The following is a 22,851-nucleotide window of genomic DNA, read 5'->3' as shown; positions in this document are numbered from 1 at the left end:
TTGCACTTGGTGATGTATGGCTTGGATGCAGCTGCTCGGCCATGGAAACCCATTCCATGAAGCTCTCTGCGCACTGTTCTTGAGCTAATCTGAAGGCCACATGAAGTTTGGAGGTCTGTAGCGATTGACTCTGCAGAAAGTTGGCGACCTCTTCGCACTATGCGCCTCAGCATCCGCTGACCCCGCTCCGTCAGTTTACGTGGCCTACCACTTCGTGGCTGAGTTGCTGTCGTTCCCAAACACTTCCACGTTCTTATAATACAGCTGACAGTTGACTGTGGAATATTTAGGAACGAGGAAATTTCACGACTGGATTTGTTGCACAGGTGGCATCCTATCACAGTTCCACGCTGGAATTCACTGAGCTCCTGAGAGCGACCCATTCTTTCACAAATGTTTGTAAAAACAGTCTGCATGCCTAGGTGCTTGATTTTATACACCTGTGGCCATGGAAGTGATTGGAACACCTGATTCTGATTATTTGGATGGGTGAGCGAATACTTTTGGCAATATAGTGTATATATGTATATATATATAAAATATTGTGTTGGTCCTCCTTTTGCTGCCAAAACAGTTTTGATCCGTCAAGCTGATCAAACCATTGCTGAACCATTTAGTCATATGAATTTAGTCATATATTCCAGCCCCAGTGAGATGCTTTAGTTGGCCATGTAGTATGTACAGGAAAACAGTGCTGAAAAAAGCCTCAAATTTTGCAACTGTGGCATTTATTACGTTTATTGCAGAAGTAGGAAACTGTTCTGTCTGATAAGAGAGCAGACATGAAAAAATAACAAATAATAATATTAGAGCTGGAGATAAGTACCTGAATGTAGAATGTACCTAAAAAGGGTAGCTAAAAATGCAAACAGACAGCAAAGCTCAACAGACCATAAAGAACTGTAATAATTGCGGTAGCGACCACGCAGCAAAAAGAGATAAGTGTCCTGCATTTGGTCAACAGTGCAACAGATGCAAAAAATGGAACCATTTTAAAAAATGCTGCAGGTCCACTCAAGCTAACCAAGCAAAACGACGCTATACTAAAGCTGTCCATAATATAGAACCACACCAGAAAAACAGTGAAGAAAGTGAATCATTTTTTATTGATGGAGTAATTGCAGAGTCTGTTGATTCCTTGACCAACCCAACACAAAAGAGTGAACTGTACAGCACTGTACACATACATTGCAAGCCGGTGGAACTAAAAGTGGACACTGGCGCTAAGTGCAATGTAATGGATTTAGACACTTTCCAGAACCTGCGAAAAGGGGAAGAACTCAATGTGTCGAACACAAAGCTCATAGCATATGTCGGCAACGAGCTACACTCACTTGACACCATCACACTACCATGCAGTATAGCTAGCCAGACCTACAACCTGCTGTTTTATGTCATCAAAATCTCTGCACAACCACTATTGGGTCTACCAGACTGCCTACGCATGGGACTTATAACACTTAACAAGGAAGTCCACCAGCTGAGCACATTCAGTCATGATGAATTCACAAACAGAATTCTCACAGAATATGCTGACCTTTTTAGGGATGAAGTGGGTAGACTACCTGTTACATATTCCATGAAAATAGACCCCACCATCGTTCCTGTCGTCTGAGCAGCAAGACGCATACCAGTTGCTATGCAAGACAAAGTTAAACAAGAGCTTCAGCGCATGACGGATCTTGGCGTCATTACACCCATTTCCGAACCAAGTGAGTGGGTGTCTTCCATGGTTGCTGCTCATAAAAAAGATTCTAACAGCATCCGAATTTGTATAGACCCTAGAGACCTGAATACAGCCATAAAAAAGACCCCACCACCCAATGAGAACAGTTGAGGAATTCTCAGCACAGATGTCAAATTCCACCATCTTTTCGGTGCTTGATGCAAAAAATTCGTTCTGGCAAACATCCCTAGACCATAAATCTTCACTAAACACAACATTCAGCACCCCATTTGGCCGATATAGATTCCTGAAAATGTCTTTTGGCATAAATTCGGCGGGTGAAGTTTTTCAATGCTCAATGGAGCAAATCTTTGCTGGATACCCTTGTGCTGTCATTGTGGATGATATATTGATTGGTGGACACACAGTAAAGGAGCACGATGATAACCTAAAAAGAGTGCTTGAGTGAGCGAGACAAGTAAATCTCAGGCTGAATTCACTGAAATGCAAATTCAGACTGAACGAGGTGAGCTATGTGGGTCTTCAGCAGTGATGGCCTGCATGCTGATCCATCAAAGGTTAGAGCCATCAGCGAAATTCCAGAACCCACCAGTGCCACTGCCCTTCAGAGATTCCTTGGAATGGTCAACTACATGGGCAAGTTTATTCCCAACCTCAGTGACATATCTGCCCCACTTCGCCACCTAACACACAAAGACACCATATGGTGTTGGCTGCAGCAGCACCAGGAAGCTTTCAACACTTTAAAAAAATGCCTTGCCAGTCTTGTCTTACTACAATGCCAACAATCCTGTCACCTTAACATGTGACTCCTCACAGTTTGATTTAGGAGCAGTGTGCCTACAGGACAATAAACCTATCGCTTACGCCTCACAGACACTGAAATGCGCTATGTGCAAATTGAAAAAGAGCTCCTTGCTGTAGTCTTTGCTTGTACCAAGTTCAATGATTACATCTATGGCAAGCCAGTGACCATTGAGACTGACCATCAGCCTTTGGTGACAATCACCAAACGTCCAATCCACAGCACTCCTGCTCGACTTCAACGAGGAAAACACATGTACGTAGCAGACACTTTGTCACAAGCCCCACAAACTTCCACACATGAACAATCCATGGAACAAAACACCTTTGAGGTGATGAATGTTTGCAATATCTCATCGTCACACATGGGTGAACTCAAACGCCACACAGTAGATGACACCATTCTACAAATGCTTGTGAATACAATTTGACAAGGATGGCCAAACAAACTGCACAGTCTTCCCCCAGCAATGTGGCCATTTCACCCTTACAGACACGAATTGATCATAGATGATGGACTTGTGTGAAAGGGACACAAAGTGGTTATCCCAGAAACACTTCATCTGTAATATATGCAAATTGTGCATCGAGGTCATCCTGGAGCTGAAACCACAAAACAACGTGCACGTGGTATATTCTTTTGGCCTACCATGACAAAGGACATTGATGCTTACATCACATCTTGTGCCATATGCAACAGCACCAAGCCCCACCAGCAAAAGGAGCCCCTCCAGCTGCATACAGTTCCCAGCCTACCATGGTGAACAGTAGCAGCTGATATCTTCGAATGGAATGGTCACCACTACATGGTGCTTGTTGATTCGTATTCAGGCTGGTACGAGATTGACCAGCTCCAGAATTTGACCTCAGTGAGTGTCATCAAAAAGCTAAAAAGACACTTTTCTGTTCATGGATCACCTCAAACCCTCATCACAGACAATGGGAGACAGTTCGTGAGCAATAAGTTGAAAGATTTCGCTAGGGCCTGGGACTTTGTTCATAAGACCAGTAGTCCAAACTACCCTCAGTCAAATGGCCTAGCAGAGCATGCAGTCCATAGCGCTAAACAACTCATGGAAAAGTCCAAGCGAGATGGCACTGACATCTATCTCAACTTACTGAATCTGTGAAATATTCCACGAGATCCAAAGCTTGGCTCTCCAGCTCAGAGACTAATGTCCAGACAAACCCGCACCACTTTGCCATGGCACAGCTCCTTGCTAGAACCTTCTCCTCTGGCCTCTAAAGAGATTCATCCACAGCTGACAAAGAAAAGACAGCGTCAAAAGAACAGCTATGACAAAAGAAGCAAACAACTGAGCACACTCTCAAAAGGTCAAGTAGTGAGGATGCAAACCCCTCGTGGTTATGACAGAAGAGGAATTGTGAAAGAAGTCTTCAGTGAACCAAGATCTTACATTGTCCTGTCAGGAGGAGAGGAGTATAGGAGAAACCGCAGACATCTCCTATCTGTGGAAGAGCCAAGGCCAGGTCAGGATGATAATGATAATGGCTATCAGGTAATCTGTGCTCCAACAAAAGTGAATGATCCAGTTCCAAAGATACCTGAAGTACTCATTCAAACAACCACAGGCCAAGGAACTTCTCACACACACACACAATTGAGAGCCAGTCCTTATGTGACACGATCTGGACACACTGTTAACCCTAACCCAAAATACATGGACTGAAGTGTTTGATATGATGCTGAATTGCACATTTTGTTTCATTGTTTATCTAATATAACGATGCAGATTTTGTTATTGTGCAATAAGCTTTATTCATCTGTCCACAGCACACAATAGTTACTTTTCAGTCATTGCTTAATACAACATTCGTTGTTCTAGTGAAGTAACAAAAGGTTGACTCAATGTTCATTATGAGGAATTTTGATGTTAACGAGTCTAATCCTGTTTTGTGTTTAATACTATGCTTAGGAAAGGGGATGTAGTACAGCAATACGTGTGACATCACTATCGTATGTGATCACAAGGTCCCTCTCTCTACCTGGCCACACCCCCTCCCCTCCGGAAGATAGCGGTGTGTTGATTAGCAGCTGTCGTGTGATGTGCTTACACGTTCAATAAAGCCTCCGATTACAAAGATGGACTGTTTGCCAGTTTTACTTATATCACACGAGTCAACACAAACAATAAATACACAAATAGTATGTGGAGGCTCATAATGGTTTTGGTAATCTTACGGTGGAACGCAAAGAATTTATGATATTCTCCTATTTCCTATTTCATTGATATGAATTGAAAACATGTATAGTTAACTTTAAAGAAAAAAAAAATCATAAATTGTGTGATTCAATAATACTCTGCAATACAGAAGGATATGATTAATAGTGGTAACTATTATTAGTAAGTAATAGTAGCTTTCATTAAACAAGGATATGGCAGAAAATCCATGACAAAAATTGAAAAATTAAAGCTCTGTAAATTTCAACCTTGAGATAAAACTAGCTGTGGCGTACATGAACTCTTCAATATCCCTATATTGGTGTCAGAAAGCCAAAACAGGGATCATAGGGAGAAATTAGGGAGAAGCCATGCTGCTGCATTCTGGATTAGATGTAGATGTCAGATGGTTCATAGGGACAGTAGTTCAGTCTTTAAATGACAAGGGGCTTAACAAATGCCTTAGTGGCTTCTATCAACCTCAGCTGAGGAGACTAATCATTTTTTTCCTGCATGTTCACTGGGGGTCCTCAATCTCTTAGTTTATTGCCTCCACAAAATAGGCTTTGGCGTTCTTAGACTTAGGGGGATCCAGTCTTATCCGGAAAGGGCTGGTGTGGGTGCAGGATTTCATTCCAACCAAGCAGAAGCCACACCCGAGTCTATTGAAAGCCATAATTACCTGATTAAACAGGTGGAATCAAGTGTGCTTGATTGGAATGAAAACCTGCACCTACACCAACCCTTTATTGATAAGATTGGACACCTTGCTTGGACCATGGACTATCAGTAGTTGATGTATTTGAGTTTTTAAGGTTTTATGAATAGTTGTTCGCACCCATCCTGCCAGAGACGGCACTTCACTCTAACATTCTGAGAGGGCTTAAACTGGGTTATGAGGAAGTGCAGCACCAGCAATTAGCTCAACAGCACAGTCACGAGACGGTTGAGTCTTTTTAAATTGTAAGTGTGCCTTGGATCACCTATTTTGTTTTTACATTAGTATCTTCAGATAATCAGCCCTGATGTTTTGAAAGATGTTTCTATGATCTAAATCTATCATTTTGATAAAACAAATTACCATTTTCCACAATTTTACCAGCCAAGAAATCTATTGTAGGACTATGATATTTAATAAAGATACAGTAGGATTTAGATTTTTAGAGTTTAAAATCAGAATTAAGATCAGAAAGACATGACAGCCACAATGCGATTGCACTTTACTGAAGTCAAACATTTCTTGCTGAAAAACAAAGGCAGGATCCCATGCTCTTATTGCCCCTTGTTGCTCTCAGGGAACTAACCCAGCCATGGAGGGATTAACTTCCAAGCCTGGTAAGACCTTTGCCAAATCTAATAATCTTGTGTGGTTAAACAGTGTGGTTATAATAAAGACCTGCCCCCTAACCTCAAGCATAAATAGTCGAGCTATTCTCAAGCAGCGCAGAGAGGCATAACACCAAACAAGATGCAAAGCCCCGTGGTTCAACTGAACGCTCCACTGGGTGATGGGAAAGGATCAGGGACAGTCATGGTGGCCATACAGGAGCATCCACCTGATTACGTAGTGTGGTCTGTTGCCAACCTCCTCTAAGGAAACCCGCTCTGCCTGGGTCTGCTCGCCTTTTATTTCTCCATCAAGGTGAGTGAAATTTAAAAAGTCATCCGAGTGAACCCTGCTTAAGAGTAAAAATGTGAAACTTCACAATAAATAATAATAATAATAATAATAATAATAATAATAATAATAATAATAATTTTCCCAAACATTTTAATTTATTATTATGTCTTAACTATTATTTACACCTGAAAAGGGTATTTTTATTTAAGTAATTTGTTTAAATTACTTTAAAGGCATTTAAATTACATGCCTTTGTGAACTATGTGGTTTGTTGTTCTTTCAATATTTGATCTTAATTATTTATTCTAAAAAATAAAGATTCTGCAAGATTTCTCTATTGGAAATGTTGGTCAAAGTGTTGGTTATAGCACCTAATTTCCACTTTATAAATGTTTAATGGCCTTTATTAACATAGATTGTGTGATGTATAGAATAAATTCCTGAGTATGTCTACAGTATTGAGCATGTAGACTTCATTTGGCACACCAGTTGTTTTTATTTTTTACATGATATAAAATTAAAGGCTACTGTGCAAGTACAAAACCATTAGAATGAAGTGAAATGTTTCATTGTCCTTGTGTGTTTCAGTCCAGAGACTGGTTGGGGACATTGCTGCAGCAAATTCATATGCTTCTAAGGCGTGTTACATCAATGGCTTTGCGCTTGGGCTTATCATTCTCATCTTCATCTTGATCATAGTGATCATAGTGATTCAGGTGACTGTGAAAGTGCCAAAATTAAATTCATCCTGAAATTCATCCTAAATAACATCCTGTCTCATGAGATTTGAGAAAAACATAATCCTCTCTCAAAAAATTTTGTCCTTTTGAAGTGAAACACAAAAGAACTTGAATTATGTATTTGTGAAATGATTAATAAAATATTGTTATGTTGTTTATTTAATGAGGCACAAAGCAAGAATACACACCAATACACACCAGTGGTGCAATCAGCTGTCTGTAAAGTCAGAAAACAAATCATTTGTTCATTTTTCTGAAATTTTTTTTTTTACTTTCCATGGTGGGTGAAACCATGGTTGCTTGGTATAACTGGTTTCATCATATCCTGCCAGAGAGATGAAGAAAAACAAAATAGAAGTAGATCTTTCACTGTGAAACATTTCATCTTAGCAAGTTGAACTATCCTGAAAATGATCAAATGTATTAATTTCTATTAGGAAAAATTTGAAAAAAGTCATATAATAATTTATAATAATGATATAAATTATAATATTTTTTTTATTCGTTTGACAAATCATTTTGATCTTTTCTAGAAATTTCTACTCAGCTACATTCTCAAATTAAAAAAAACAACCACAAGAAAAAAAAACAGTTAAAATAATCTTACAGTTTATTGTAATCTTATAATTGGAAATATTAGATAACTTTTATGAATTAAAAAAAAAGCTAGACTGCACACAACCTCAAGCAACATTAGCATCAACTGCTACGTGACCCAGAAATACAAGCTACAAGCAACTTCCCTAGTTTGAGTTTATAGTTTGAGTTTTTTTTGTTTGTCTTTTTGTTTGAGTCTGCATAGTGTGATGTTAGTTAGTTTCCTATTATATGTAACAATTTTTAATTTCATTAAAGTTACCGCACTTTAGAAATGAATCATTATAGAAATAAATCGTTATCATTGTTATTACTGACCATGCCTCATCTGTGGGATCTGTGAATTTCTCACACCACATTGTTCTTTTCTGTTGTGTTCCAATTTGAAGAGTACTAAAGATGATGTGCGGTCATTTATCTCAAAGTGTAGTACATTTCCCTGAGCTCAGTGTGCATATATATATACATTATATATATATATATATATATATATATATATATATATATAATATATCATATATAATGATAGAAGTTTTAAAAGAGCATGTTGCAACATATTAGAAAATGACAAACTAGCACACGGTTTTAGAGATGGGGATGTAGTATTTTCTAGTGCCAAATTTGACCAGAAATTTTATTTTATTTTAGTTTAAGTTTAAGCTAAGCAAAAATAATCATTCAGGCTATACTCTTAGTATAAGTTACTCTTATACTCTTATTGTACTCTTAGAACAATATGTGCTTTTATGATTTATGAGATCATCAGTAGTAGGACTGTAATCATGGGGACATACAGGTGATGGCTGCACAATTAATATAAGCATATCCTCAGTACAAGGATTTTGATTTATTTACTAGTGCTAATTACTTACTGTTTACTCTTACTGGTCAGTTCATATGCCACTGAGTGAACATTATTATCTGTTATTTGTTTGTGTTTCTGATACTTTTGATATATTGTACTTGATCATTGGAAATACATAAAATATATATATTTCAATATATTTTTAAATGTGTATCTGTAGTGTAAGCCAATTTTATATTTGTCTGTGGTGTGGTAGTATATATGGTGTATTCCTGAGTTTTTGAGGGTTCATTCAGGCCTATTTATTCATTTATAATTGTTCCGGTAGACTACCTGTTACATCACCTGATAAGGTTAGCCTACAAGATTAACAGTCTGGTGGATTACATGAACAGGGTGGCGGTGACGGCAGCAGCAAAGATGGCCTGGGATGGAGTCAAATTCCCTGGCTGAATTACTGTGAGTTAAGTTGTTCTTTTATAACCGCTTGTTTCTCAGGGGTCAGTCGATATGGTCGTTGCTTTATGGGAACTGGGTAAGTGGTGTAAATACAATGTTGGAGAACAGTCATCCTTCCAAGCTGAAGAGTGCTTTTGGGTTGGCTTGTAGAAGATAAAGTAATTGTTGCTTTCCTTCCAGAGGTAAGTGAGCTTCATAAACAGCCATCTCTATCAAGATTTGGTCATCCAGATGGGTTAATGTTAGTGATATTGATGGTGGGAATTGTAATGGAGAAATAGAGCTGAGTAGTGAAAGTGTTTTGTTTGAATCTGGAGTTTGAGAGTTCTTTTCCAAATGTTGAGACCTTCCAACAGGAACGCTGGCATATCCTGGTTGAAAAGGATACTCTTCCCTGGGGTTTGGCTTAAATGAATATTTCTGGTCAGCTACATTAATCTGCAAACCACTGGAATAGATGAAGTCCAGGCCTAAGACAGAATAAACCAGGGCTTTGGAGGGGAGAAGGCAGCATGAGTAGAAAAGACTTTGTGGTGAAGTGTGATCTGAACATTTGTCCATCCTAAAGTCACTTCGGCCTCTCCATTTGCCAAATAGAGTGGACCAAGGGTCCAGGGATGGCAGATGGATGCTGATTGGATGACTGGGTGGACTGCAGGGAAGAATAGATTGGACAATTACCTGGTGGATGCTGTCCTTTACATCTCCAGCACTGGACTGGTGGCCTTTCAACAACTCGACTGACAGTAGGTCTCTGTGGTTGAGTCATCCGTCCTTCATAGTGTAACTGCTGAACATAATCTTTCTCCAGCTGAAAGCCTAGTTTCGCCAACTTGTCCACTGTGTTTACTCTGCCACGAAGTGAGGTAGGCTAGGTAAGGCTTGATGTTTTTGTGAATCATTTTTACTAGCTCACTGTCCGTTAGGGAGGGCTTCCACCATTTGCACAGTGCTCTGTATGAGAAAGCAAAGTCTCTGATTGATTCCTTTTCTGCCTGTGTTCTAGTTCAGACCCACTCCGCCAGCTCATCTTCATAGTCCTCAGAGTGGAAGGCTGAGAGGAAAGCAGTTTCAAACTCGTTCCAGGTAGCAATAGAAGATCGAACAATTTCCCACCAATCACATGCCGTGCCATATAGGACAGTGCGGAAGGTAGCCAAGAGTTCAGCATCAGTCAGGGGATGTAAGGCCAAAAAGTCTTGACAGCAAGTTAGATATAACAGTGGATCAGTATCATCTGAAGGTCTTCCAAATGTTGGAAAAGTTAGTTTCAAATGATCACTTCTTGTTTCCATGCAGTTACCGTATCCAAGATTTGCTGATGGTTGAATTCCATTTTTGCAGCCAGTGTTGCAAACTTTTCCTTGTGCAAAGACATGGATTTTGCAGATTCAAGAATGCAAGTTCTTTCACAGCCTTTATACAGTCAATTAAAGGATCCAAGTTTCCTTGTACAGTATGTGAGCGGTGAGCTGATGGATTTCCTTTCCTGGAGTAGGGAGGTAGCCAGGGAGGTCATGCTACATCACTGAGGAGGGAGGTGAATCTCCAGCGGATGCACTTGTACACAGTATCGGGTCAGGCTCACATGAAGGACTGCCACCTGGAGGTGTGGTGGCAAAATGCACTTGGGACCTGGGATGGGGCCCACAGTGTGTGGGTGTAGAGTGATAGGTGGGAACCTGAATAGGTGGCGGGAATTGTCCTTGTTGCACGGGTGGCCAAACAGCAGTGTCTATGTCTGGGAGATCAATTTCCACAGAAGTTGAAGGAAAAAGGGGAGTAGTGGCCATGTTTGTACTGGGTTTGTAAATCTGTGGGCAATCTGAAATGTTGGGCAAATAAAATCAAAAAAAGAAAAAGAAATTCTGGAATGTATGAGTTTGTTTGTGGGGCAATAGGGGCAGCAGGAAAATAAAAACCCAAAATTGTAAACAATATGTTCAGGATTTACAAGAGGTTTACAGTTTTTCCCAACACAGAGGTTCAAACACCACACAGTAAGTAAGTAAACACTTAATCAATTCAAGTTCACATTCAAGATCAAGTCTTTCATTTCATGCACTCTTTTTATTTTTATTTATTTTTTTGTTCAAGTCCCTGTTCGGGTGCCACGTCTGTAACGGTGGTGACACCCAAGTGAACATTTTAACTAAAATAATACTAGTTCGGGTGCCAGACAGGGGTTAGCCTGTCAAAATAATTAAATAATTAACCCAGATTACCTCCAAAGGGCACCTATTGCATACAACATTATGATAACAGCCACATAATAATAATAACAATAGATACGTCCGAAAATAAATGCACATAGAACGAAAATTTCCGATTAAGTTTCGCATACGTTTTTCACAAGTAGGAAACTATACATTATACATCGATCACAAACAAACAAAAACAAAACAAAACCATCAAACCCCAAAAAAAAACAAAATCTGCGGCGATCGCAAGGTTTTGTCTGCATTCACAGCAGCAGTTTCAAGCATCCAGTTCTCAATTATTTACAGTTCAGAACCGATGATCAAGAAAGGAAATACAAACAAGATTAGTTCCAGTCGGCCTCTTAGTAAGGAAAATCAGTGTGCTAAGATGATAAAGAGAGAAGAAAAAAAATGCTCACATTAAGGGGAGTTGTTTGTTGCATTATGCGTGTGACGAATGTGGCGTAGGTGATCGGTGAGTGAGTGTGTGTGTGTGTGTGTGTGTGTGTGTGCGCACGGCAAACCATAAGCCATCCAGCCGCCAGCTCAGCTTGGGAACTTGGCACAGAGTTTCAAACAGCGAATTTGGAGAGGATTTTCATCAAGGAAAGAAGGCAGCCAGGTAAACGCACTTCCCATTCACTCCTGAGACAAACACGTCACTTTACGTTGGTCCTGCGCTCGGATAACGATCTCGGTGACCCTCTGACGTTCACTCCAGCAACACACCTGCGTGAGTTTGCGCTCAGCTGATACCGGTGCAACCTCCACCCCAGACACTCACGACTTCTTTCTTTGATCCTAACTCTAAAAAACAAAAAAAAACCCCACCCATTTTGTCCCTAGTCCACTATATATCTCACTACATCACTTCCTTCCCAAATTAAATTCCCGTTCATATTTGAGACGTTTATTTTGGTTTCACTTTTCGCTCCGCCTTTACTGCTCTGCCACAAATTAGAATTGGTATTTAAACAGTCCTCTTCATCATGCTGTTCACATTTTGACATCATGAGACCAAGACGACACCTAACAATTGATCAACAGTACCTCGCCATTGCGAGGCTTCAAACTAGATGTTCTCAGAGAGAAGTGGCCTCTGAGCTTAGAGTGTCACAGAGTGTCATCAGCAGGTTGCGACAGAGATATAGAGAGACTAGAAGAGTCACAGAAAGGCATAGAAGTGGACGTCCTTTGGCCACATCCCACGTTGATGACCGCTTCATTGTGAACAGTGCCCTGCGGAACCGGATGATGAATGCCACTCAACCCCAGGCACATTTAAGGGAGGTGAGAGGCACCCAAGTTTCACGTCAGACCATTCAAAACCGTTTACATCAGTGTGGTCTGCATGCTAGATGACCTGCAAGGGTACCTGACCACACCACCAGGCACAGGCGTTATCGTCTCGCATGGGCCAGGGAGCATTTACGCTGGATGACGGACCAGTGGGCATCAGTGCTGTTCTCTGATGAAAGCTGATTCACGTTGAGCAGAAGTGATGGCCGCCAACAATGTTGGAGACGTCAAGGAGAGCGCTATGTATCAGCCACTGTTGTGGTGGTGTTACAGTCTGGGCAGGTGTGTCTACTCAATACAGAACTGCCCTACATCTTGTGAATGGTACAGTGACAAGCCAATACTACCTGAATAACATCATTAATCCAGTCATTGTGCCCCTGCATGAACAACACAGGCCTGATTTCATCTTCATGGACGACAATGCTCCAGCTCATCGAGGTCGCATCGTTAGGGAACTGCTGCTGGAGGCTGGGGTACAGGAGTGGCCTGCACTTTCTCCAGACCTGAATCCCATAGAAAACCTATGGGATCAGCTGAGTCGCTGTGTAGAGGCTCGTAACCCTGCACCCCAGAACCTCAATGACCTGAGGCCGCCCTTCAAGAAGAGTGGAATGCCATGCCTTGGCAGACAATAAGTCAACTCGTGAACAGCATGAGACGTTGTTGTCAAGCTGTAATTGATGGTCAAGGGCAAATCAAATCAAAGTATTGAGACATTGACATTTTTGTTGTGGTATACCCACCACTGCTTTTGTTTCAATAAATTGTTTGAGATGAGGAAATCACCATTGCATGCTTCTACTTAAATGTCATACTTTCATGATATAATATCACTGTAGCATGAACTTTTTACATTTTCCATAAATTTCACCCAAAAGCCAAATATCCTTAACTTTTTGTGAGTAGTTTATATACATATACACTATATTGCCAAAAGTATTCGCTCACCCATCCAAATAATCAGAATCAGGTGTTCCAATCACTTCCATGGCCACAGGTGTATAAAATCAAGCACCTAGGCATGCAGACTGTTTTTACAAACATTTATGAAAGAATGGGTCGCTCTCAGGAGCTCAGTGAATTCCAGCGTGGAACTGTGATAGGATGCCACCTGTGCAACAAATCCAGTTGTGAAATTTCCTCGCTCCTAAATATTCCACAGTCAACTGTCAGCTGTATTATAAGAACGTGGAAGTGTTTGGGAACGACAGCAACTCAGCCACGAAGTGGTAGGCCACGTAAACTGACGGAGCGGGGTCAGCGGATGCTGAGGCGCATAGTGCGAAGAGGTCACCAACTTTCTGCAGAGTCAATCACTACAGACCTCCAAACTTCATGTGGCCTTCAGATTAGCTCAAGAACAGTGTGCAGAGAGCTTCATGGAATGGGTTTCCATGGCCGAGCAGCTGCATCCAAGCCATACATCACCAAGTGCAATGCAAAGCGTCGGATGCAGTGGTGTAAAGCACGCCGCCACTGGACTCTAGAGCAGTGGAGACACGTTCTCTGGAGTGACGAATCACGCTTCTCCATCTGGCAATCTGATGGACGAGTCTGGGTTTGGCGGTTGCCAGGAGAACGGTACTTGTCTGACTGCATTGTGCCAAGTGTAAAGTTTGGTGGAGGGGGTGTTACGACCCCGAAGTACGCCTAGGGGAGACTCAGGGTCAGAAACCGGTGGTTTATCAAGCTGATAGTGGGTGAAAAAGTCCAACCGGGTCTAAACAATGACACACAGTGTAAACTGGCTGAATGAAAAAAAAACAAGGTTTCACAACACAACCTGTAGTGCTTAATCAGTTTACTGTGCTGTACAACAGAAAACACGTATTTACAATATTTACAAATTTCACAAACAAGCCAAACACGGGGCTGGACAACGGCGGTGCTGAAGAAAAGAAAACCAAGTAAAACAAAATGATACTTCCCTAACGCTGCTTTATTTTTAATACATCCTGGACTACAAACAAAAGTGAAACCAAAAACCTGCCTATACTGCGCTTCCCTTACAAATTTAAATACAGGGGGTGGCACCCGCCCCTTTCCTAAGGTGTCTAGACAGTGTGACGTCCTACGTGTTGCACAGTGTATGAGCGCGCTCTTTCTTACCTGTCCGAGCCCCGTCAGCACAACACTACACAAACACACACAGCTGTACGTAACAGGGGGATTATGGTGTGGGGTTGTTTTTCAGGAGCTGGGCTTGGCCCCTTAGTTCCAGTGAAAGGAACTCTGAATGCTTCAGCATACCAAGACATTTTGGACAATTCCATGCTCCCAACTTTGTGGGAACAGTTTGGAGCTGGCCCCTTCCTCTTCCAACATGACTGTGCACCAGTGCACAAAGCAAGGTCCATAAAGACATGGATGACAGAGTCTGGTGTGGATGAACTTGACTGGCCTGCACAGAGTCCTGACCTCAACCCGACAGAACACTTTTGGGATGAATTAGAGCGGAGACTGAGAGCCAGGCCTTCTCATCCAACATCAGTGTGTGACCTCACAAATGCGCTTCTGGATGAATGTTCAAAAATTCCCATAAACATTGTGGACAGCCTTCCCAGAAGAGTTGAAGCTGTTATAGCTGCAAAGGGTGGACCGACGTCATATTGAACCCTATGGATTAGGAATGGGATGTCACTTAAGTTCATATGCGAGTCAAGACAGGTGAGCGAATACTTTTGGCAATATAGTGTATATATATATATATATATATATATATATATAATATTATGTTTGTCCCCCTTTTGCTGCCAAAACAGCCCTGACCCATCGAGGCACGGACTCCACTAGATCCCTGAAGGTGTGCTGTGGTATCTTGCACCAAGATGTTAACAACAGATCCCTTAAGTCCTGTAAGTTGCAAGGTGGGGCCTCCATGGATCAGACTTGTCTGTACAGCACATCCCACAGATGTCCGATTGGATTGAGATCTGGGAAATTTGGAGGCTAAGTCAACATCTCAAACTCGGTGTTGTGCTCATCAACCCATTCCTGAGCCATTTTTGCTTCATGGCCCAGCGCATTATCCTGCTGAAAGAGGCCACAGCCATCAGGGAATACCGTTTCTATGAAAAGGTGTACATGGTCTGCACCAATGCTTAGGTAGGTGGTACATGTCAAAGTAACATCCACATAGATGGCAGAACCCAAGGTTTCCCAGCAAAACATTGCTCAAAGCATGACTATCTCCGCTGGCTTGCCTTCTTCCCATACATCCTGGTGCCATGTGTTCTCCTGGTGTGAAAGAAAAGGTGATTCATCAGACCAGGCCAACTTCTATTGCAATTGCCATATCCAGACTCATCCATCAGATTGCCAAACACAGAAGCATGATTCTTCACTCCAGAGGGCTCTCGAGTCCAGTGATGGTGTGCTCTGAAGCTCAGGTGCTCACTGTTGGTGCTTTCGGTGGTGCACAGGGGTCAACACGGGCACCCTGACTGGTCTGTGGCTATGCAGCCCCATACACAAAAAACTGCAATGCACTGTGTATTGTCACACCTTTGTAAAGCTCACAATGACCCAAATTATGCAAAAGGTTATGCAGAAATTTTAAAATCTTTCTCTTTAATATGAGATGAGGTCTTTCACCTAAAGATTTATTCAAAACCGCTATTATTTCATGTGCGAAAAGAATGACTGGAGTCAGACTTCTGGAACAGAGAGCGAAATCATCAGCACAGAAGAAGAAGAAAAGTGAAAGGTACTGGTGTGAGAATCAGGTATGAGAAACAACAAAAATCAGCTGAATCTGAATCGTTTGAAGTTTACCAAAATGTAGAGGGATACACTATATTGCCAAAAGTTTTGGGATGTCTGCCTTTACATGCACATGAACTTTAATGACATCCCATTCTTAAATCTGTAGGGTTTAATATGGAGTTGGCCCACCCTTTGCAGCTATAACAGTTTCAACTCTTCTGGGAAGGCTTTCCACAAGGTTTAGGAATATGTTTGTTGGATTTTTGACCATTCCTCTAGAAGCGCATTTGTGAAGTTAGGCTCTGATGTAGGAGGAGAAGGCCTGGCTCGCAGTCTCCCAAACCAAGGGGCCCTTAAAAAACAACACCACACCATATTACCCCCTCCACCAAACTTTACACTTGGCATAGTGCAGTCAGGTAAGTACTGTTCTCCTGGCAACCGCCAAATCCAGACTCATCCATCGGATTGCTAGACAGAGAAGCCTGATTCTTCATGTCTCATGGCGTCGGTAGAGGGTGTTCGCTTTACTATTCTTTGAACCTGGGCTGTAAGTGACAATGAAATTGAAGTGAGTTAAGAATAGGGCCCACCATGCTTGACGTGGATTCAGACGCTTGGGACTCTTGATATATTCAAGGTTCTTATGATCAGTGAGTACTTGAAATGGCTGGTGGGCCCCTTCTAGCCAATGTCTCCATTCCTCCAAGGCTTCCTTAATAGAAAGCAATTCATGGTTTCCAACAGCGTAGTTAGTCTCTGCTGGCTTCAACTTCCGTGCCGGCAATTGTGGAGGGCCTAATGAAGCCGGCGGACAATTCTTCTTTTATGTATTGTTCCACAGTATGAGTCTCAGGTGGGGACAAAGGGTAAATATGCCCCTTAGAAAGGGTTGTGCTTGGCAGCAGATCGATGGCACAATCCCAAGGGCGGTGCAGAGGTAGTGGGGCGGCAGGTTTCTTGCAAAAAACTCCAAAAAACTGATTTGCTACAAAATGTTAAAAGCGCTTTACAAATAAAATTTAATATAAATTTCAAATTCAAATTTTTATTTATCACATACAAAATTAAACACAGTACGACATTTTTTTATGACTGTCCTTTGTTTTGAAGAAAGAAGAATAGAATGAATTTAAAGTGTATAAACATAAAAATGTAGGAATATAGATAAAATATTTAGAGAAAAAAGGAATATAAAAACTAACATAGTAGATATATTTAAAATATGATAAATTATGAAAATATATATGTACATAGTGTAAGATATGTAGATGAAAGAAATATACATATCCGGTTATATCAGGGATGTCAGGGGGTAAAGTGACGGTGCAAAAAAAACCTAAAAAAGTATGCACCAGGGGCTTGAGCCCCGAATGATTTTAATCTAGCCCCGAATGTTTTATCCCAAATTCTGCCACCGTAGAGGGATTAAGTAAATGTTGATTGTTTTAGTCGAACACTGTTGCCATTTACTGTATGCAATTTTGACTGACATCTAGGGATGTGCACATCGATGCTGGAGTATCGATATATATAGCTGCAAATTTGGTATTGATTTTCTAAAAAGTATAGATATTTTAACTATATTAATAATTTCTGCATAACTAAATGTTTTTATCGCTGTGGATAAGATGGTCGGTGACGGTGATCATGTGCCATTCAGCTACATACTCAACACACACACACACGTCCGCATTACAAAATGGCATGAAGGCAGAAAGGAAAAGTAGCGTAGGGTGGTGCTACTTCTCAACAGCAGGGAAAAAAATTGCCCGATGCAATATTTGCAATAAAAAAAAAACCCACACACACACTGAAACTTATAAAGAGGTGGAACAAAAACAAGCTGCCCAGTCTTCCTCTGCCCAGTCTCCCTCTGTCCGACAAAAGATGTTACAGGAGAGTTTTAAGGGAGGCAAACCCTAGGTAAGGTACAAAGAGCACAGTAATTACTTAACTTATTAACTGTACTCTCTCTCTCTCTCTCTCTCTCTCTCTCTCTCTCATTACCATTAGGTGAATAAGAATAAATATAAAAGTGTGTGTGTGTGTGTGTGTGTGTGTGTGTGTGTTTGCATGCACGCACTTCTGTGTGTATGGAGAATGTACTAGTATTCCTTACATTATAGAGACCAAAAACATCCACACATGTATAATAATACCAATCAATTAGAATATACAGTTTGTACAGTATAAATATAATTATGTGTTTGGAAAGTGCCCTTAATGTTAGATGTAACAGTATGTGTGTATATGCGTATACTGTGTGTGTGTGTGTGTGTGTGTGTGTATTTTGTGTAATTTGCTATTAATGGCAAGTATGAGTATGCAATTTGCCTTTACATGTAATGATCTTTTTTCTAAAAATTAACATTATTTTGAAAAATCACATTCACATTTAAAATAATAAGTGGTTTCGGTTTCAGTATTGTTATCGGTATCGTTAAAATTGTAACAAAAAGTATCTGTATCGTATCGTATTAAAAAATTGTGGTATCGCCCATCCCTACTGACATCTCTCTCCGCATGTGCACACACACACACACACATACACATGCCAAAATACCGTGACATATAGGACCCTTTCGAATATTATTCCATACCTAAGACTTACAAAGGCCTTAAAATAAATAACCCCGAAGACATTACAGTCTGAACATCATGACTTTTTATTATTCAACTAAAGCAGTTTTTAAGTTAAAATACATACATGGCTTAGGCGAACAATGGGCCAGAACAGACTCCATCATTCGGCTGTTCTGTCTATTGAAAAAGGAATTCTCAGCACCATAAATACTAGTATGGTAATTGACCGTTTTACTCAAGTCAAGTCTCAGAGATCTTTTTAGATCTCTGATGATTCCACCCACAAAGAAATAGGATAGAAAAGTCCAAGAGCATGAAGTAGACAAGATACAAGCAGCAAGACAGATGAGAGAATGAGAGATGAGAGAGCAATAAGAGAAGAGAAGAGAGGCAAAATAAATAAATAAACAAAGAATAATACATACAGTAGTGCCAGCATAAATGAGGAATGAAATAAGAGGTGCAAGTATAATATAGAGTATTATAAAATAATAATAATAATAAAAAAGTATTTACACATCACTGCTTCACACACAAGCTGTTAAAGAGATAATATTGCATGGTATACCTGTGTGAGAGAGACAATGTAATGAATTTAATAAACTCCTTTTTAGTAGCAAGATGGGAGGAGTCCGAAAAAATTTAATTTTCTAAAGTTGCATACTATTTGTGTTAATTTGTTTATTATTAAACAATATTATTAAACAATTCATAAAAATGCCCTTGCAAAATGTGTTATTCTTGCTTACCCTTTCTCCCTAATTAGCCCCTGATGTTTCGGGCTCAGCCCCCCATGTTTTCAAATCCTAGAAACGCCCCTGGTATGCACATAAAAGAGATGCTTAGTGAATGTGACCTGTGCAGAGTAGTGCAGTTATAGTTCTATAGTTAATTCTATAGTTTGGTCATATATTCCAGCCCCAGTGAGATGCTTTAGTTGGCCATGTAGTATGTACAGGAAAACAGTGCTGTGGCAATATATGAGTGACCCTCAAATTTTGCAACTGGGGCATTTATTAAGTTTATTGCAGAAGTAGGAAACTGTTCTGTCTGATAAGAGAGCAGACATGAAAAAATAACAAATAATCATTAGAGCTGGAGATAAGTACCTGAATGTAGAATGTACCTAAAAATGGTAGCTAAAAATAGAAACAATACAGAAAATACACAAATAGTATGTGGAGGTTCATAATGGTTTTGGTAATCTTACAGTGGAATGCAAGGAATTTATGATATTCTCCTATTTCATTGATGTGAATTGAAAACATGTATAGATAACTTTAAAGAAAAAAATCATAAATTGTGTGATTCAATAATACTCTGCAATACAGAAGGATATGATTAATTGTGGTAAATATTATTACTAAGTAATAGTAACTTTCATTAAACAAGGATATGGCGGAAAATCCATGACAAAAATTGAAAATTTAAAGCTCTGTAAATTTCAACCTTGAGATAAAACTAGCTGTAGCGCATATGAACTCTTCAATATCCCTATATTGGTGTCAGAAAGCCAAAACAGGAATCATAGGGAGAAATTAGGAAGAAGCCATGCTGCTGCATTCTGGATTAGATGCAGATGTCAGATGGTTCTTAGGGACAGAAGTTTAGTCTTTAAATGACAAGGGGTTAACAAATGCCTTAGTGGCTTCTATCAATCAAAATATTTGAATTACCTTTACAGGGATGTTAAGCACTGTATTTCAGCTGACAAGATATCTGCCATATGATCTCAATATGCAATATGTTCTCAGGAAGCGCCCCACACCTGATTGTTGGATTGGGTGATACCCAAATGTGAGATTGACAAACACACCTAGATTTTCCCTTAAACTCCCCCAGAGTTTTTTTTTAAATTGTATTCCTTGGTCACTTATGTCTTCAGGAATAACAGAGAACATCCTTTAGGCTGGTGGCAAGATGAGCTCTTCAGTGTCCTCCTTGGGAGGGGCTGTGTACAGACGAGACATCTCTTTGGTGTTCTTAGACTTGGGGGGTCCAGTCTTGTCCAGAAAGGGCTGGTGTGGGTGCAGGATTTCATTCCAACCAAGCAGAAGCCACACCCGAGTCTACTGAAAGCCAAGATCAACTGATTAAACACGTGGATTCAAGTGTCCTTGACTGATATGAAAACCTGCACCTACACCAGCCCTTTGTTGATAAGACTGGACACCTTGCTTAGACCATGGACTATCAGTAGTTGATGTATTTGAGATTTTATGGTTTTATGAATAGTTGTTGGTGCCCATCCCACCAGAGACACTTGAATCTTTTCTAAATTGGAAGTGTGCCTTGGATCACCTATTTGGTTTTACATTAGTATCTTCATTTAATCAGCCCTGATGTTTGGAAAAATGTTTTTATGATCTAAATCTATCAAATCCATTTTGATAGAACAAATTACCATTTTCCACAATTTTACCAGCCAAGATATCTATTTGAGGACTTTAATATTTGATAAAGAAAGGATGTAGAGTTTTAGAGTTTAAAATCAGAATTAAGAATGGCTGAATTGTTTTGTTTGTCCCATATTCCTTTATACACAAGAGTATTACTATTACTATTGCTAATGGTATGAACTCTGTGGATGTTATGCTGTGTGTTCTGTAAATAATTCATGATTTAGATTATATCTGCATGACTGTGTTAAAATAAAAAAAGTTTACTGGTTGAATGAAGTAGATTTTTGGTTTTGATTTTGATCTGTTCAAATGAATTTAAAGCTTTTAAAAAGCTAAAAAAAAATACCCATCTCTGTTTAACTTGAAACACTGTGGTTAGAGTGAAGACTTGCCCCATAACCTCAAGCATAAACAGTTGAACAGTAGTTCTTAAGCAGCGCAGAGAGGCATAACACCAAGCAAGATGCAAAGCGCCATGGTTCCACTGAACGCTCCACTGGGTGATGGGAGAGGAGCAGGGACAGTCGTGGTGGCCATACAGGAGCATCCACCTGATTATATAGTGTGGTCTGTTGCCAACCTCTTCTGTGGAAACCCGCTCTGCCTGGGTCTGCTCGCCTTTTATTTCTCCATCAAGGTGTGTTGATGAATGACAGTGAAATTTAAAAAGTCATCCCAGTGAATACTGCTAAGATTAAAAAAGTGAAACTTTAAAATAAATAATAATAATAATAATAATAATAATCATTTTCCTAAACATTTTAATTGTTTATTATGTCTTCACTATTATCTACATCTGAAAAGGGTATTTTTATTTAAGTAATTTTTTTATCAATTTGAAATGTGGATTATGTGGTTTGTTGTTCTTTGAATATCTGATCTTAATTATTTATTCTAAAAAATAAGGTTTTTCAAGTATTTCTCTATTAGAAATGTTGGTCAAGTGTTGGTTATAGCACCTAATTTCCACAATTTACACTATAAATGTTTAATGGACTTTATTAACATAGATTGTGTGATATACAGAATAAATGCCGTACATAATATAAAATTAAAGGCTACTGTGCAAGTACAAAACCATTAGAATGCAGTTTGCAGAAGTGAAACGTTTTGTTGTCCTTATGTGTTTCAGTCCAGAGACCGGAAGATGGTTGGGGACATTGCTGGAGCAACTTCGTATGGTTCTAAAGCGTGTTGCGTCAATGGCTTTGCTCTTGGCCTTATCATTCTCATCTTCATCTTGATCATAGTCATAGTGACTAAGTTGACTGCCGCAGTGGCAAGTCATCTGCATACATTGAACAAATACTATTAAATTAACATCCTGTCTCATAAGATTTAAGAAAAACATCATCAATCAGAAAATGATGTCCTGTTGAAGTGATGAACACAAAAGAATTTGAATTATGTATTTGTGAAATAATTTGAGTAATAAAATATTCTCACTGATCAAAGCATTGAGTACACTTTGTTCATTTAACAAGGTACAAAGCAAGAGTTCGCTCCAATTTTTTGTTGATAGAAAAAGTCAGGGGTAAATGAGAAAAAGGATGTTAATTTCATGGTTGCTTGGTAACTGGTTTCACCATATCCTGCCATAGAGATGAAGAAAAACTAAGAAAGAAAAAGTAGGTCTGTCACTGCAAAACATTTTATCTTAGCAAGTTGAAATATCCTGAATATAATTAAATGTATCTATTATTTTATATTTAAAAAAAACTCTAAACATTTTCTTCTTAACTATTTTATAATGATATGA

At 39.8% G+C, this 22,851-nt stretch overlaps 1 protein-coding gene across 1 annotated transcript; it reads left to right on the top strand.

The window, feature by feature from the left end:
- Positions 1-17,961: 17,961 nt before the first annotated feature.
- Positions 17,962-22,558, top strand: LOC131365037 (interferon-induced transmembrane protein 3-like). The gene is made up of 3 exons (XM_058408613.1): positions 17,962-18,030; positions 21,472-21,729; positions 22,225-22,558. The coding sequence occupies exons 2-3, from the start codon at positions 21,556-21,558 to the stop codon at positions 22,405-22,407; spliced, it is 357 nt and encodes a 118-aa protein (XP_058264596.1). The 5' UTR covers positions 17,962-18,030; positions 21,472-21,555; the 3' UTR covers positions 22,408-22,558.
- The last annotated feature ends 293 nt before the right edge of the window (positions 22,559-22,851 follow it).

Source organism: Hemibagrus wyckioides, linkage group LG14 (genome assembly GCF_019097595.1).
Source record: "Hemibagrus wyckioides isolate EC202008001 linkage group LG14, SWU_Hwy_1.0, whole genome shotgun sequence".
In the NCBI taxonomy this organism is placed as follows: Eukaryota; Metazoa; Chordata; class Actinopteri; order Siluriformes; family Bagridae; genus Hemibagrus; species Hemibagrus wyckioides.
Note: the sequence above shows the minus strand (reverse complement) of the source record. Positions and strands in the feature narration are given on the sequence as shown.

Bases quoted from the DNA above. Each gene is read 5' to 3' on its own strand.
- LOC131365037 (XM_058408613.1), top strand. From the start codon at position 21,556: ATGCAAAGCGCCATGGTTCCACTGAACGCTCCACTGGGTGATGGGAGA. The intron at 21,730-22,224 runs GTGTGTTGATGA...TATGTGTTTCAG, and splicing joins CCTTTTATTTCTCCATCAAG to TCCAGAGACCGGAAGATGGT.